Source organism: Colius striatus, chromosome 15 (assembly GCF_028858725.1).
Source record: "Colius striatus isolate bColStr4 chromosome 15, bColStr4.1.hap1, whole genome shotgun sequence".
Lineage (NCBI taxonomy): Eukaryota > Metazoa > Chordata > Aves > Coliiformes > Coliidae > Colius > Colius striatus.
The window spans coordinates 10,015,563-10,030,244 of record NC_084773.1 but is presented as its reverse complement, the minus strand read 5'-3'; the positions used below and the strand labels follow the sequence as shown (position 1 = coordinate 10,030,244).

The window sequence follows — 14,682 nt, the reverse complement described above, 5'->3', positions numbered from 1 at the left end:
CAGTATAAATAATAACAAACTGTATTCAGTGACACCTTTTATTGTGCACGCTCACCAACTCTGGCTCCAAGGCTCAGCTGAGCTTCATGGAGGACATTGTGTGCTGCAGCCACCTAGAGAGACGTGGCACAGGGGAAAGCATGCCTGGCTGGATGTGGCCCCTTTGGAGATATCCCAGCAGGGCACAGAAACCCCCGTGGTGCCTGGCGCTGGGACCCGGCTGTGCTCCAGCCCTGGCAAACCTGGCTGTATCTTCTGTGGTGGTGCTGAGGTGATGGCTATTAAACCAAACCCTCCCATGGCTGCTGCATGTGCCGTGGCCACCAAGCCGAGGGAGATGCAGTTCCCCACAGGCACACCGATACCACCCCACGGTCCCCTCCATCCCTGCCTCCTCAGGGAGGTTTATTTCCTGCGCCCGAGGCGGGCCATCAGCTCAGCGTTGGCAGCTGCCTTGGCCCGCAGCTCCTTCTCTCTGGCCAGGTCAAGCAGGATTTTCAGTACATGTGTGGGGACATCAAGTGACAGGGACACCTTTCTGACCCTTTTCGCTGGAGCAGCTCTCTTGGCAGCTGGGCTCATGGGCCAGGGCGATGCTTTCCTTGCTGACTCCTCTACCAGCAGCGGGCTGGCTTTGTCCAGATGACACCCTTCCCCAGAACCACCATCACTCCTTGTTTCAGGGACACTCATCTGCATCTCTTTAGTGTTAGTGCTTTCCTGCCTCATCAGCTTGCCTCCGGGTGCCAGTGGGAGCTGCTGGTGCCTCGGCCCCTTGCAGGCTGTTGCCGATGCCCTGAGGATCACCAGGAGGACGAGCAGTGTCCTGCGGTGCAGCACAGCCGGGAGCACCTGCAGGAGCACACAGTTGGCCCTGAGCATCACCCCCCGACACACTGCCATGGCCCCACAGCCTCCACAGGCAGGATATGTCCCCATCAGGGTGCCACACACAGAGTGCCCAGCCCCATGCCAGCCCAGCAATGGGGCTTCACCTCCCTTTTGGGGAATCTTCAGTTTTCCACCCTGATTTCAACATTTTTGCAAGAGTGTAGGCTGAAGGGATGTGAAAAGGAAAGCAACTGGGTGTTCCTATTCTTTCTGGCAGTCTCAGGCCAAATACTGTCTGTCTCCTCCATTTCACATCCTCCAGCCCTCTGCCACCCAGGGGAAGGGACATTCCTGCTGGGGGTGGCTGTCTGGGGACTGTGGCTGCTCCCCAGCCCAGAACTGCCCTTTGACTGCAGATGTGCCTGGGGTTTTGAGGCTGCGCAGGCTCTGAGGCTTTCTTCCTCCCACACCTTCCCCAGCAGATGCCAGCCCCATGGGGCTTTCTGGGGCACAAGCCATCCTGCCAGGAGGGACACAAGCCACTTGGCCTAAAATACACAGCAGCTCAGTGGCAGTGAGGTGAAAAGGGCAAGGGTCTGGCCACATGTGCTGAGTTGTGACATGCCTCAGCACCTTCCTCTGTCATCCACCCTGGTTCCAGGAGGGTCCTGGGGGATGCAGAGTGGTGGGTGAGCACCTCACCTCTGCCTTGCATCTATTGCCCAGTGGGGGTTGCCCAGAGGGAAGGAGGGCAGTGAAAGGCATCCAACCTCCTGAAACCCATCTCCAGGGCGAAACCCTTTGGAAAGTACCAGACTGGGCAGCTGGAGGCAGTTTAACTCTCTGGGAAGCCAGTAATGAAAAGCATCCAACCCCTGCATCCAATTTCCCAGCTAACAGCCCCCTGGAAAGCCCCCTGTAAGGGTGCAGTCTCACCATTTCCAGCAGTTCCTCGTCTTCTGATGTTCAAGCAACGCTCCCAGGGTGCAGGGACCACGAGCTGGGGGTTTGCCCAGCTTCCCACCAAGCCCCGGCTCTTATCCTGCCCCCAGCTCCACCTCTGACCCACAGAGGGGGTGATGATGACATGTGGGGGGGACCACAACGTTATTAATACATTTTTGCGTAATAGCAGATGAAATCATGCTGAGCTGTGGGTGGATGTGTGCCCCCTCACAGCTCCATCAGCTGCATCTGGAGGGGATTCCGGGAACTTGGGGCAGCTCAGGCATAATTATTTCAGGTCTGACTTGTGAGATAGTTCTTCTCCATCTAATTGACCCTTCCTGCTCCTGTCAACCTTTGTTAATCACTTAAGGAAGGGAGAAAACACACATGTACATGGCTTCCAGGCTGTGCCAACCCTGGAGCATTGCTTGGGACACTGTTTTCTGGCCGGCTGCACCAGTTTAACCAGGACACTGCTAGTCTGCAGTCCACTTTTACCCAGTCCAACTGGGATGCCACTGGTTTGCAGCCCACCTGTACAAGTCCAGCCTGGCCCAGCTTCTCTGCCAGCAGCCTGCAGTGAATAACCTGTAGGCACTGCTGAGGGGTATGCCCCACACAGCAGGGTTTTGCCCCAAGTCCTCCCTTGGCAGCTATGAGAGCATCCAGGGGCTCTCCAGCTGGGCTGGCAGCTGTGTGAGATGAGTTGGTGGGTGCTCAGTCTGCAGGGCTAGCCAGGGAAAGGAGCCAAGGTGCCTGGGGCTGGAGCTTGGAACCTCAGGGGTCTTGCCCACTCCCGTGCCTGCAGAATGATCTGTCCCATGCCAGCCTCCCTGGCAACACAAGGGAGAGGAAATAATGCCAGCTCTGTTCCTCCTCCTGGCGATGGCCAGGAACTCACCCCCAGCAGCCAAAATTAGCTGTTGGCACTGATTCACCCAATGCATCAGGCAGCCTTGCAGCCTCACGTGCCAACACGTCACAGCCCGGCCAGGGGTCAGGGCATGGCTTGCATCAGCTGGGCACATGGCGGGCACGGGGCATAGGGATCCCCGGGGGGGATGAGGACCCCCAGTCAGCACTGCTGGCACTGAGCCCAGACAGGAGTCATGGCTTAAAATGAGTCAGCTGGCCATGGGGACAGAGCACTGTGATCCCTGGGTGGGGGGTGAGGACCCCCAGCAGTGTGCAGCAGGGAAGGGCATGGCAGCTGGGGTGGGCTGGGGACACTCTTGCCTCAAGAGCTGCTCCCAGACTCCACCAACATCTCTGCTGATGTGTCAAGACACGTGGCATCTCTCTGTGAGCACAGCTTTAATGTCACAGCACCCCACATTGGCACACATATATATTTGCTGTGTACAGATATGCAGAGAGCAGTGGTACCTATGGGTGCCACAAAGCCCACCCGCCAGCCCACAGCCCCCTCTGGGCCCCAAGGTGCAGGGAGCACGTCTCCACTCAGTCCTGGGGCTGGGGGCAGCAGGGGCTGCGGGCCCCTGGGAGCTGACATCGCTTTCACGAAGCCTTTGGGAGCGAGCGTGGGTGAGCAGGAACCTCCTCTAACATAGCACCATGCTCAGGGTTTCCTCTCGGGCAGGAAAGCCCCCCAGATTAAAGGCAGACGTGCTGCTGGCAGGTGCGGGAGCTGGAGGGCAGCACACAAAGTCTCCAGCCTCCCCCACGGGCTTTGCCAAACCAACGCAGCCTCAAAAGGGGAAGGGGGCCCCAGATGAGGTTAAAGTGAGAATTATTCAGATGGAGGCGGTTGAGGGGTGGGGGTGAGGGATGCCATGCAGGGGGGCACTGGCCTGGCCACTCTCTCCTGGCAGAGAGTGGGGAGCAGGGCAGGGGTTGGGGGTCCACGGTAGGGTAGGGAAGGGGATGAGGGTGTTTGGTGAGGGGAGAGGAACCCAACCATGCCAAGTCCCAGCGCTGCTCCTGGGCTGCCTCAGAGGGGACACGAGCCCAAGCACCATCCCATCAGCAGCAAATAAGTTAAAAATCAATCTGGGAACAGCCCAGGAAACCTCCCGGTGGGACAGAGGGTTGAGGGCCTGTGCAGGGCAGGGACTGCTTCCCGTTTGAGATGAGTTTCACCTTAACAGGCAATGAAACTGATACGAAAGGAAAACCCCACGAGCAGCAAAAAGACACGTTAGAAATAGCACCAGGTTCCTGCCGGGGGTTGACGGGCATGCGGCCCCCAGCAGCACGGGCAGCCCAGCCCCGGCCGGGACGGCACCGGGCAGCCCTGGCTGCCGAGCCCCGGCCCGCCGCTACGCCCCGGGCTGCTGGCCCGCCGTGCTGCTGGCATCCCCGCGGGCACCTGCGGGGAGAAGCGAGGCGGGCGGCGCTGAGCGGGCGGCACGGGCCCCACGGCTGCTTGGGGCCGGGCGATGCCGCGGGCCCGCCCGTGCCCGTGCCAGCGGCCTACCTGCCCCCAGGCGCGGCCCGCAGCGCTGCTCGCACTCCTCCTTGCTGCCGAAGCGGTTGAGGCTGCCCCGGCAGCCGCTGTAGACGAAGGGCCGGCACTCGGCCGCTCTTTGGTTGTAGTACCAGCGCAGCGTGTAGCGCTGGCAGTGCCCCTCGTCCAGCGGCTGCCGGCATGGCTCGGCTGCGGGGAAACGGCCGTGGCGAGGGCAGGCAGGGGCTGCCGGCCCGACCCGTTCCGCGCTGGAGAAACCCCAGGGTGGGAAGGCAGGGGATGGCTCCTGGCTGAGCACGGGCAGGGATGGGGATGGAGGGCAGAAGAGAAACCCCAGGGCGGGAAGGCAGGGGATGGCTCCTGGCTGAGCACAGGCAGGGATGGGGATGGAGGGCAGAGGAGAGGCCCCAGGGTGGGAAGGCAGGGGATGGCTCCCAGCTGAGCACAGGCAGGGATGGGGATGGATGGCAGAGGAGAGACCCCAGGGTGGGAAGGCAGGGGATGGCTCCCAACTGAGCACGGGCAGGGATGGGGATGGAGGACAGAAGAGAAACCCCAGGGCGGGAAGGCAGGGGATGGCTCCCAGCTGGGCGCGAGCAGGGATGGGGATGTGGAGCACATCTCCATGCTCTACCCAAGTGCTGGGAGGGAGGGCAGCAGATGCTGCTCTGGGCAAACCCTCTCCCATGGGCAGCTCCCAGCAAAGGCTGGAGATAGAGCTGGGAGAGAGGTGGCATGGGGATACAACAGCCACAGCATTCCCTGGAAGGGTTCTGGAGGGACCCTCTGCATGCTGCTGCTGCTGCCGGGGCTTCTCTGCTCTCCTGTGGGCTTTGGGATCCCTTCCTGCAGCTCACAACCAGGAGCACAGGAAACCTGCCAGGGGCCAGCAAACCACCCCTCACTGCCAGTGACAGCTTCAGAACGGGTGCCAGAGCAGGGCCTGTGTGAGTACAGTGGCAACCTGCACCCTGCATGGGTTCCAGCAAGAGGGCTACAAATTGCAAAGTTCCCCAGCTAGAGGAGTGCAGGGACCTGCTGCTGGGTGAGATGTGGAAGCCTCATCCCAACAAAGCCTGGGCAGCCCCATGGTCACCCCAGGGGCTCCATCCTCAGTGCCAGGCAGGCACAGGGAAGCTCACCATCCATCACAGGTTGCTCTGAGCTCTCCATCTCCAGGACCTCATCATAGTCTTCCTCCTCTTCCTCATACACATTTTCATACTCGAGGTCCTCAGTGTCGAGTATGACTCGTCTGTCCTGCCCTGGGAGACAGTGTCAGGGTGAACAGCCCTCCCACCCCCCTCCATCCCCTCCAATTTGCTTCCCCCAGCCACAGTATACACCCCCACCCCTGCACACACACACACACTCCTTCCTGCCCTTTCATCTCCTCTCTCTTTAATTAAAGCCACTTGGGACTGGCAGCACAGATACTGATGAATTACCCCTCAGGGTCTATGAGAGGAGGGCAGGGTTGGGATGTGACGAGCCAAACACATGGAGCTGGGGAAAACGGGGCTGGGGGCAGAAAGCACAGGGGTGACACTCACCCTCCTCTTCCTCAGTGTGTGACAACTTGAGCACAGGGACTTCATGAGCACTGCCAGCAGGGAATGGCTGAGTGGAGAAGAGCCCTGTGAGGGGAAGGACATGGCACAGATCTCAGAGAGGAGGTGAGGGGGCCTCAGGCACTTCCCCCCTGCCTCCCAAGGGGAAATCACCCCTTGCAGGTGCAGAGCAGCCCAGCACTGCCCGGCACTGCTGTGGCCTGTTGGGGTACAAAGCCAGGGATGGGAGGGGCCTGAGGACACCCAATCCTCTCTCTGCACCACAGACCAGGTCTGCTGGAGGCTTCTGGAGGAGAGACAGGCAGGACGAGCTGCTGCCCAGTGAGACAGCACCCCCTGGGAGCCCAGGGGAGAGGGATAGGGATGACGGTGATGGGCACAGATGTTGTAGGCCTCTGGGCTCTCCATCACCTGTTTGTCCATGCTCTCTCTCCTGACGGACACTTCTTCCTCCTCCCTGGGCAGAGTGGATGCCGCTCCTGGCCAGAGCCCCCCAGCCTCCTTGGAGAGAAAGCACTCACCTCATCCCACCCACCCTTTGCCCTTGTCCCTCCAGCAGTCCTGGGTCTGGCAAGCCAGCCTGCCCTGGCACCCAAGCATGGATGGGGCACATCCCCATGGTCCCTTCTCCATCTGGCAGAGCCTGGAGCCTGCTGTCACCATTCCCAGCTGCCTGCCCCTGGGGATCCCCACTGTGCCATCACTTCTGCCATGCACCAGCCCTCCCTCCTGCACACTGTCCCACGCCGATGCAGGCCCTAACCAACGAGGTCTTGGAGGGTCCCAACCACCTCTAGTCCCCCAAACCAGTGGCACACGTGGGTGCCGGGCTCCCCTGGTGCCACATGCATGGGACAGGGGGTTAGGAAGGGAGAGCTGCAACCTGAGTGCTCACGTGAGTCCAGGCGCTGCGGGAGATGGCCACCACAGGCTGTGGGAGAGATGGGGCAGAGGGTCAAGAGCAGTGGAGTCAGGAGCAGGGGGGCAGACCCCTGGCCCTGGGGCAGCATGGCAGGGGATCCTCACCACAGTGCTGGTTCATCTCCTGCCTGACAAAGGCGCGGATCTCCTCCTCCTGCCGGGCACACAGAGGGGAAAAGGACCCCCCACCCGGGTGCAATTAGAGAAGAGGAAAAACCCTTTCCCTGGGCCATTGTGCTGGAGCAGAGCCCAGAGGTGGGGGAAGCCTCTCCATCAGTGGTGGTGGGATGGATACAGAGCCCATTCCCCCAGCTGACCGGAGCACTGGGGGCCTGTGCTCGCTCTCTCCTGGCTCCTTACCGTCATGGCCGGCTCCCCCTTCTCGCCACGGAGCCCCTGGGTGCCAGGACTGCCCTAGGGACAAGCAGAAGGGAGGTGGGAGGCTGGCCCTGGCTGGGGATCGCCCAGGCAGGGCCAGGCACCCCTCACCCACCTGCTGTCCTCTCTCGCCAGGGATGCCAGGCACACCACGGTCCCCTGGCACTGACTGTCCAGGAGGTCCTCTCTCCCCCTGCAAAGGACACATGCTTAGGGGCTGTCTGGCAGCTCTGGAGTCTCTCTGCTCTCCCCAGCACCATGGATGTGCTGCTTTCCCCATCTCTGTACCCAGGGGAGGCCTGTCTAGGTGGCTGTGAATGAATCCAGCCCAGCCCCAGGACACTGTCCCTACCATCCACCTCAGGCTTCCATCTCCTGGGCAGGGGGACAGAAGAGAGGACTCCAGAGCCAGTGAACTGGCAGGACAGGGACAGAGCTGGGACATGGCTCCTGATGCCACCAAGCCTCCACCCACTCCAGAGACTGAGAAGGAGACTAGCCACCCATGGTGGGGACTCACCTTCTGGCCCTGCATGCCCTCAGGACCTCGTGGGCCAACATTCCCTGGGGGTCCGGGGGGGCCAGGGGCACCGTCACTGCCCCGGGGACCGGGAGCACCGATGATGCCCGGAGCACCCTGTGGGAGAGCAGAGGGTAAGGCTGGGGTGCTCAGAGCCCCCAAACCCAGAGCAGACCTCATGAGCATTCTCCAACCCCACAGCTGGGAATCCCTGAAGGACTGTTGCTTTTTGTAAAGAATGTAAAGATTTGGTAACACTTATAGTTTAGTGACATAATTTATAGCAGTGCTGGATGGCTCTTTTGGGAGCACCAGGCTCTGATGTGCTTCCGACCAGGGCTGGATCCCAGTAAACGCAATGTGGTGCTACAAGTCCCACCCCTTTCCAGCCTACTCACCCGATCTCCTTTCTCCCCCTGGTCTCCTTTGGCTCCCTGCTGCCCGTCGAATCCCCGGTCACCCTGTGAAGAGGAAGGAGCAGGCAACCAGGGGACAGGCAGCCAGAGGATTGGCAGTGGGGAACAGGCAGCCAGGGAACAGGCAGCCAGGGAACAAGCAGTTAGGGAACAGGCAGCTAGGGGACTGAAGTGCCAGCACCGCTCTGACCTACCTTGGGTCCCATGAGCCCCTCCTTCCCAGGGATGCCCGGTGGTCCCGACAGACCCAGCTCTCCCTGGGGGACACAGCAGCTGTGGGCCAGGCATGGGCTGTTTGTGCCAGTCCCAGCCCAGTGCCAGCGCGGTGCTTACCGGCTCGCCTTTCCTCCCCGGCAGCCCTGAGCGCCCCGGGATCCCTGGCTCTCCCTACAGCGGGCAGGAGAGAGGCAGAGCAGTCAGCCCTGTGCCCCTCAATGCTCAGCCCGAGCCATGGGCAGAGGAGGGCACCCCACAGCCCTGCCATGGGGCTGAGGTCTCAGCCCTCTCCCTGCTGCCGCCACCAGCAGTGGGAATGGATCCGAAGGGCCGCAGCCTCCAGGCGCCGTGGGGGCTCCTGTGGCACACACTCACCTTCTCGCCCTTGTCCCCATCGAGGCCGCAGGCGCCTTTCATGCCCCGGTCCCCCTGTGAGGATGAGGAGGGGGTCAGAGCCCTGCCGAGCTGCCGGGGGCTCTGGGGGGGGTGCCCTGGGTGGGCAGAGGAGCCGACCCACCTTGGGGCCGCGCATGCCCAGGGGTCCCGTGTCCCCCTTCTCCCCGCGGGCTCCCGGGAGGCCGTGGCGGCCGGGCTGGCCCTGTGGGAGAGCACACAGCGTGAGGGGGCTGCTCCTGCCCCAGCAGCCCCACAACTGCTCCTGCCCCGAGACGTGGCTCCTCACCGGCTCGCCGGGCTCTCCTGATGCTCCAACCTCTCCCTGGGGAAGGCAAAAGCATGGGTCAGGGCAGCTGAGGGAGATGGTTCCCCCCCAGCACCCCAACAGGGCCCAGGGGTACCCAGATCCTCCTTTACCTTCTGCCCGCCGGGGCCGCGTGCCCCAGGGAAGCCCGTGGAGCCCTTCTCGCCTTGCTCGCCCCTTGCTCCCTGCAAGCAGAAACCCAGGTGAACACAGGGCAGGAAAGAGAGAGCTCTGGCTACTGAACAACCACGGTGGCCTCCAGAGCCGGCTCTGGCAGCTCCCCTTACCCAGGGTGCCCAACGCACAGGACACAGGGATGCTATCATGGATGCTATCATGTCTTGCCTGCAGCCATCCGTAGTCCCCAACCCAGGACCCTCAGCCCCACACAAGCTCCCCTCAGCCTCATACCTTCTCTCCAGGCATGCCTTGCTCCCCCTTGTTGCCCTTGTCCCCTTCCATGCCCTTGAGGCCACGCTCTCCCTGCACAGGGAGAAACACAGGGAAGGGTCAGGGCCTGGGGAAATGCTCAGACGTGTATGAGTGGGGAGGACAGACCCTCTGGGGCAGGGACATCAGGGCCGAAGGAGAGGGGACAATATGCTCTGTGACAGAGATTCCCTTGGGAGCAAGAAGCCTCTCCAGCTCTTCTAGCAGGCAGAGGTACTGGGGGGCTGTCCTGTGCCACTCAGGAGAGGGGTTGAAGGATCAAGACCATAGGGCTGGAAGCTGCCCTGGCCAGGCGCAGGGCAGGCAGGGCCCTGGGAGAGGGATGCACAGGAGAGCCCCTGCCCACCAGTACAAGAAGGATGATGTATGGGTGACAGGGAGAAGGGGGACATGTCTTACCGGCTCCCCCTTGCTGCCCTGTGCTCCAGCAGGCCCCTCCAACACCATGGTGTCCCCCTGTGTGCCCAAAAGAGGTGGGGAGGGTGAGCAGGGTGGCACTGCTGCCCTCCCCCCCTGCCCCCCATCCCAGGGACTCACCTTGTCTCCTTTAGGCCCCGGGGCCCCAATGTCTCCCTGAGAGGAATGGGAGATAGTGAGATGCTGCAAGGTTGCACGGCAGGGACCGAACAGCACCTCCCTGGGGACCCCCATTCCTGGGGGTGCATCTCTCACCCTCCCCAGCTCCCCAAGGCCCTTACCTTGTCCCCACGCTCCCCTCGGTTCCCAGGCAAGCCCTGTGGGAGAGAGGAGGAGCTGGTCAGGGAGGGGCCTGGCTGGGGGTGCAGCTGGGAAGGGGGCACTTACCGCAGGCCCACGATCACCTTCCAGCCCTGGGCGCCCATCTTCACCCTGCAAGGAGAAAGGGATGTGAGAAGGGGATCTGGGATGGGGACACTCCCAGCATCACCTCATCCCAGGGACAGGCATGGTTCTGGCTCCCCAGAGCCATCCCCTCAGGCTGGCACCATGGGACTTCCAGTCTCTAATGGTAAGGATGCAGGGGAACTGTGGTGAGGATGCAGGGGGACTGGTGAGGATGCAGGGGGCTGTGGTGAGGATGCAAGGGGGTTGTGGTGAGGATGCAGCGGGCTGTGGTGAGGATGCAAAGGGAACTGTGGTGAGGATGCAAAGGGAACTGTGGTGAGGATGCAAGGGGAACTGTGGTTAGGATGCAAGGGGAACTGTGGTTAGGATGCAAGGGGGTTGTGGTGAGGATGCAAGGGGAACTGTGGTGAGGATGCAGGGGGGCTGTGGTGGTACCTACCCGTGGCCCTGGGTCTCCGCGCTCCCCTCTGGCTCCTGGCAGTCCAGCCCCTGGGGCGCCCTGCCAGGGGGAGGCAAGAGCTCGTCCTGTCCTTGCTGCCCACAGCTCCTCCCAGTCATGCCATGTCCCACTACCATGCCAAGGGACATCCCACAGACCCCCACCATCTCAGGTGCACCAAGCTGGCTCCCATGTGCCACTGTCCAGAGTGGTTCCAGCCTCACCCAAGGCTGGCTGCAACAGGGACACTCCATGAGAGGAGTATTCCCACACCCCCTATGCTATAGGACTGTTCTCATCCTACCTTGTCACCCTTCAGGCCAGAGGCCCCTTGTATACCCTAAAAGAAAGGAAGGGTGTAGTGAACTGCAGGAGGAAGGCAGTGCCAGGCACCCCACAAAGCATTCCTGCGGCTGCCACAGCAGCTCCTGCTCCGTGCCTCTGGCAATTGCCATTCCCAGGGGTTGGGGCTGGGAAGGTGCAGAATGGGGGAGCCAGGGGGACAGACTCTCAGGGACATTAAGCCCCAGAGACCCCTACTCACAGCTGGCCCTGGGGGTCCCACGGGTCCTGGTGGTCCAGGGGTACCATCTCTCCCAGGAAAGCCGATCAAACCCTGGCAGGGAAACAAGGTGAGCAGAGGCCAGGTCTGGGAGCCAGCAGAGCTTTCAGGGACTCAGCCACTGCCTGAGGGTCTGGAGTCACCAGGATCAGAGAGGCCAAGCACTGGCCATGGCCTTTACCCTCTCTCCTGGGGCACCCGGTGGGCCAGGCTGCCCGTTGTCCCCTCTCAGGCCTGGCTGTCCTGGTGTCCCAGCGATGCCTCCTAAGCCTGGGGGGCCTGGTGGTCCTGGCAAGCCGATGTCACCCTGCAGCAGGGAGGAAAAAAAGATGGGGCACGTGGAAACAGCCCCCAGGAACCTGCTTCTCTCTTCTGCTGAGCCAGCACAGCACCTGGGTGTCCAGGACACAGTGAGAGCCAGGGGGACGTGGCGGCAGAGGTTACCTTCAAGCCTGGAGGCCCATCCTGTCCTGGAGGTCCCCGCACACCAACACCTGGTGCTCCCTGTGTGGTGGCAGAGCATGTGGTGTGTCCCCTGGCTGGTGGGCATCGGGGTGCCGGGGTCACCGTCCCACCCAGAGTTGCCCCACAGCACCTGGGTCCCCATTCCCCTTACCTTCTCCCCTTTGGCTCCAGAGGATCCCTTAGCTCCCTGCAAAGACACCAAGCCACTGTAAAAGGCTGGGTCACTGGTGGTGGAGGCACAGATTCCCTCCTGACAGCATCTGCTGTGCCCTGCGCCCACCCCCCAACCCCCCATCTGACCCCTACTCACATCTTCCCCAGGATCCCCTGGCTCCCCGAATCCTCCTGGCTCCCCCTGGCAAGGTGGGTAAACAAGCAAAAAGGAAAGTTGGGAGATGATGTGCAGGGGGAGTGGTGGCAGCCAGACACTCCCCTGCCATGGGCCCCCATGGCTCCCTCCCCATCCACCTCCAGGGCAGCACTCACCTTCTCGCCCTTGGGGCCAGGTAAGCCTCGGTTGCCCTTGGAGCCCTGCCAGGGGGAGAGCGGTGTCAGAGGGGGGGACCTCAGGGCTGTCTGCCCCCTAAAACCATGGGGTGGCGATGGGGGGTGGGGGGAAGAGGTTAATGGGGCCAACTCACAGGCTGTGCCAGCAGCACTCCCTCCAGCAGCGCCGGCTCGCCCTGCAGCCACACAACGGTGCTGAGCTCTGCCCACAGTGGGTGCCAGAGCCCAGTGGGCCCCTGCCCACCCTGGGGGCTTTGGCAGCACCTGGGGCTGGGGGCCCCTCCACCTCACACCCTGGCTCCTTACCTTCTCACCCTTGGCACCGGGAGGGCCAACGACAGCCTGGGGCACAGGGCAGAGAGGGAGCAGATGAGCAAGGCTGTGCTGGGATGCTGCCCCTCAGCCTAGCCCTTGCCCGATGCAGCTCTGCACTCACCTGCCCCGGGGCTCCGGCATCCCCTGGCTCTCCCTTGGGGCCAGTGGGGCCCGATGGTCCCGGCATACCCTGGCACAAGTGGCACAGCCCTCAGCCTCAGCTGCAGGCAGCCCAGGCTGAGCCCTGCAGGGCTCCCACTGGGATGGGATGGGATGGGATGGGATGGGATGGGGAGAGCAGACACATACCATCTTGCCGGGCATCCCCGCCTCGCCGTCTTTCCCCGGTACCCCATCCCTGCCCGGCACACCCGGCTTCCCACTCTCCCCCTGCGGGCAGTCAGAGAGGAGCTGGAGCATGGGGGTGCTAGAGCCCCCTGAGGCAGTGCCAGGCACCCACAGCCACGGCAGCTGGGCAGTGGGGGGATGGCACACTCACCACTTGTCCTGGCAGCCCCGGGACACCCGGTGGGCCCTGCAAGGGAGACAGGAGTAGAAAGTCAAGTGGCAGCTTGGGCACCAGAAACAGCCAGAAGGCAGGTCAGGGGGATGAGGTACTTACCCCTGGGCCGGGGGGGCCAGAGGGGCCAGGCAGCCCTACACTGCCCTGGGGACCAGGCAAGCCCTGCAATGGAAACAGCCATGTCTGAGATGGGACCCTGTGGCAGGACCTCAGCTGCCCTCACGGGAAGGTGCAGCAGGGCCAGACAGCTTTGGGGCTGGATGGTTGTGGGAGGGCCAGGTGGGTGCTGGTGGCGAGGGCACAGGTGCTCACCCGGATGCCAGAGCCAGGCTCCCCTGGATCACCCTGTGAAGAGAATGCCTGCATCAGTCCCACCACCCCAACACACCAGCCAAGGTGCTCACAGCCATGTCGCTGTGCTGGATCCGAGAGGGAAGACAGCCCAAAATGCCCCTCCCTCCATCCCTCCATCCATGTCCAGAAATACAGCCCTCCCTCCAGCCTCCAAATCTGGCAAGGCATTGCTTTCCTCTGCCAGGCGGGAGGTGGTGATGCCAATGCCATACCTTAGCTCCAGCTGGGCCCTGGGTCCCCGGTGGGCCAGTGCTGCCCTGTAAAGGACAAGGGGACATTAATTCATGGCAGTGCCTGCTGGTGGCACAGGTCTGGGAGGGGACAGTGCAGTCCCAGCACTGCCACTCCTCCCCTGTTCCCTGGAGGGATGCCTGCCCAGGCTGACGTCCCCCTCACAAGACAGTTCCCAGCATGTGGGGCAGGGTGGCTCCTTACTGGAGGTCCTGGGGGTCCTGGGTCTCCCTGGCTGCCCTGGAGGGAGGAAGAGATGGGGGTTACTGCAGGGGTGGGTTTTCCCTGGTGAGTGCAGGGGTATCCCTTGGGAGAGCAGACCCAGACAGTGCCAGGGGCTCTGGTAAGCACCCACCCCAGGTGAGGACACACAGCCTTCACCCAGCACCTGTGGCCATGAGCCCCCAGCTGTGCACTGAGGCAAGGGGGACACAGGGGCATGGAGGGGGAACACAGGAGCACAGTGGTGGGACACACAGAGGCACGAGGAGCACAGGCACTTACCGGACGTCCCAGCACACCAGGGAAGCCTGGTAGGCCCTGCAAAGAACATCAGAGCTGGTGGGCAGGAGGGAGCCTGTCACCCCCAAGCAGCCCTGCCTGCCCCCAGGGGTGCCCCCCAGGGATGCTCCCCGTTCTCAAGGTATTTAAGGGAGGAACCGGGAGGTCCCCTAACACCCTGCAGGCCCTATGTGGGGTGGATAAGGAGGTGAATGGGACATGAATGCTCCCACTGGTGCTGGTGGTGGCTGCTGTGGGACCACAGGACCTTCCCTCCATGCCAGCCCTCATTCCCCCACCACGCTCCTACTCACCGGCTTCCCTTCGGGGCCAGCCAGCCCTCTCTCACCCGGGAGGCCCTGGAGCAAGACACAGGGGTGGGCTCAGCAGCTGGTGAGGTCCAGGGTCAGTGCCAGGCAGGGGTCAGTGCAGTACTCACCGGGGCACCATCCCTGCCCTTCTCGCCGGGCTCTCCTCGCTCACCCCGTGGGCCACCCTCACCCTGCAGCAGGGACAGGCACAAGGTTGTAGGATATGCAGGGACCTCCTCTCCTGTCCCCTTCCAAGGCCTGCTGACACCC

The 14,682-nt window shown here is 62.6% G+C and overlaps 1 protein-coding gene across 1 annotated transcript in view; it reads right to left on the bottom strand.

Moving 5' to 3' along the window:
* Positions 1–4,058: 4,058 nt before the first annotated feature.
* Positions 4,059–14,682, bottom strand: part of COL7A1 (collagen type VII alpha 1 chain) — a 28,609-nt gene continuing 17,985 nt past the window's right edge. Inside the window, exons 71-111 of the mRNA XM_062008669.1 lie at positions 14,541–14,603; positions 14,416–14,460; positions 14,185–14,288; positions 14,105–14,140; positions 13,503–13,626; positions 13,328–13,360; positions 13,115–13,177; positions 12,992–13,027; positions 12,802–12,882; positions 12,614–12,682; positions 12,484–12,519; positions 12,312–12,353; positions 12,157–12,201; positions 11,981–12,025; positions 11,822–11,857; positions 11,650–11,709; positions 11,387–11,512; positions 11,188–11,259; positions 10,948–10,983; positions 10,644–10,703; positions 10,184–10,228; positions 10,078–10,113; positions 9,917–9,952; positions 9,779–9,835; positions 9,341–9,412; positions 9,043–9,114; positions 8,912–8,947; positions 8,747–8,827; positions 8,605–8,658; positions 8,347–8,400; positions 8,208–8,270; positions 7,996–8,058; positions 7,598–7,714; positions 7,193–7,270; positions 7,060–7,113; positions 6,805–6,853; positions 6,674–6,709; positions 6,190–6,279; positions 5,350–5,472; positions 4,217–4,396; positions 4,059–4,108 (exon numbers count right to left, since the gene is read on the bottom strand). Coding sequence (XP_061864653.1) covers positions 4,059–4,108; positions 4,217–4,396; positions 5,350–5,472; positions 6,190–6,279; positions 6,674–6,709; positions 6,805–6,853; positions 7,060–7,113; positions 7,193–7,270; positions 7,598–7,714; positions 7,996–8,058; positions 8,208–8,270; positions 8,347–8,400; positions 8,605–8,658; positions 8,747–8,827; positions 8,912–8,947; positions 9,043–9,114; positions 9,341–9,412; positions 9,779–9,835; positions 9,917–9,952; positions 10,078–10,113; positions 10,184–10,228; positions 10,644–10,703; positions 10,948–10,983; positions 11,188–11,259; positions 11,387–11,512; positions 11,650–11,709; positions 11,822–11,857; positions 11,981–12,025; positions 12,157–12,201; positions 12,312–12,353; positions 12,484–12,519; positions 12,614–12,682; positions 12,802–12,882; positions 12,992–13,027; positions 13,115–13,177; positions 13,328–13,360; positions 13,503–13,626; positions 14,105–14,140; positions 14,185–14,288; positions 14,416–14,460; positions 14,541–14,603 — 2,658 coding nt within the window. The remainder of the gene's footprint in view (positions 4,109–4,216; positions 4,397–5,349; positions 5,473–6,189; positions 6,280–6,673; positions 6,710–6,804; positions 6,854–7,059; positions 7,114–7,192; positions 7,271–7,597; positions 7,715–7,995; positions 8,059–8,207; positions 8,271–8,346; positions 8,401–8,604; positions 8,659–8,746; positions 8,828–8,911; positions 8,948–9,042; positions 9,115–9,340; positions 9,413–9,778; positions 9,836–9,916; positions 9,953–10,077; positions 10,114–10,183; positions 10,229–10,643; positions 10,704–10,947; positions 10,984–11,187; positions 11,260–11,386; positions 11,513–11,649; positions 11,710–11,821; positions 11,858–11,980; positions 12,026–12,156; positions 12,202–12,311; positions 12,354–12,483; positions 12,520–12,613; positions 12,683–12,801; positions 12,883–12,991; positions 13,028–13,114; positions 13,178–13,327; positions 13,361–13,502; positions 13,627–14,104; positions 14,141–14,184; positions 14,289–14,415; positions 14,461–14,540; positions 14,604–14,682) is intronic.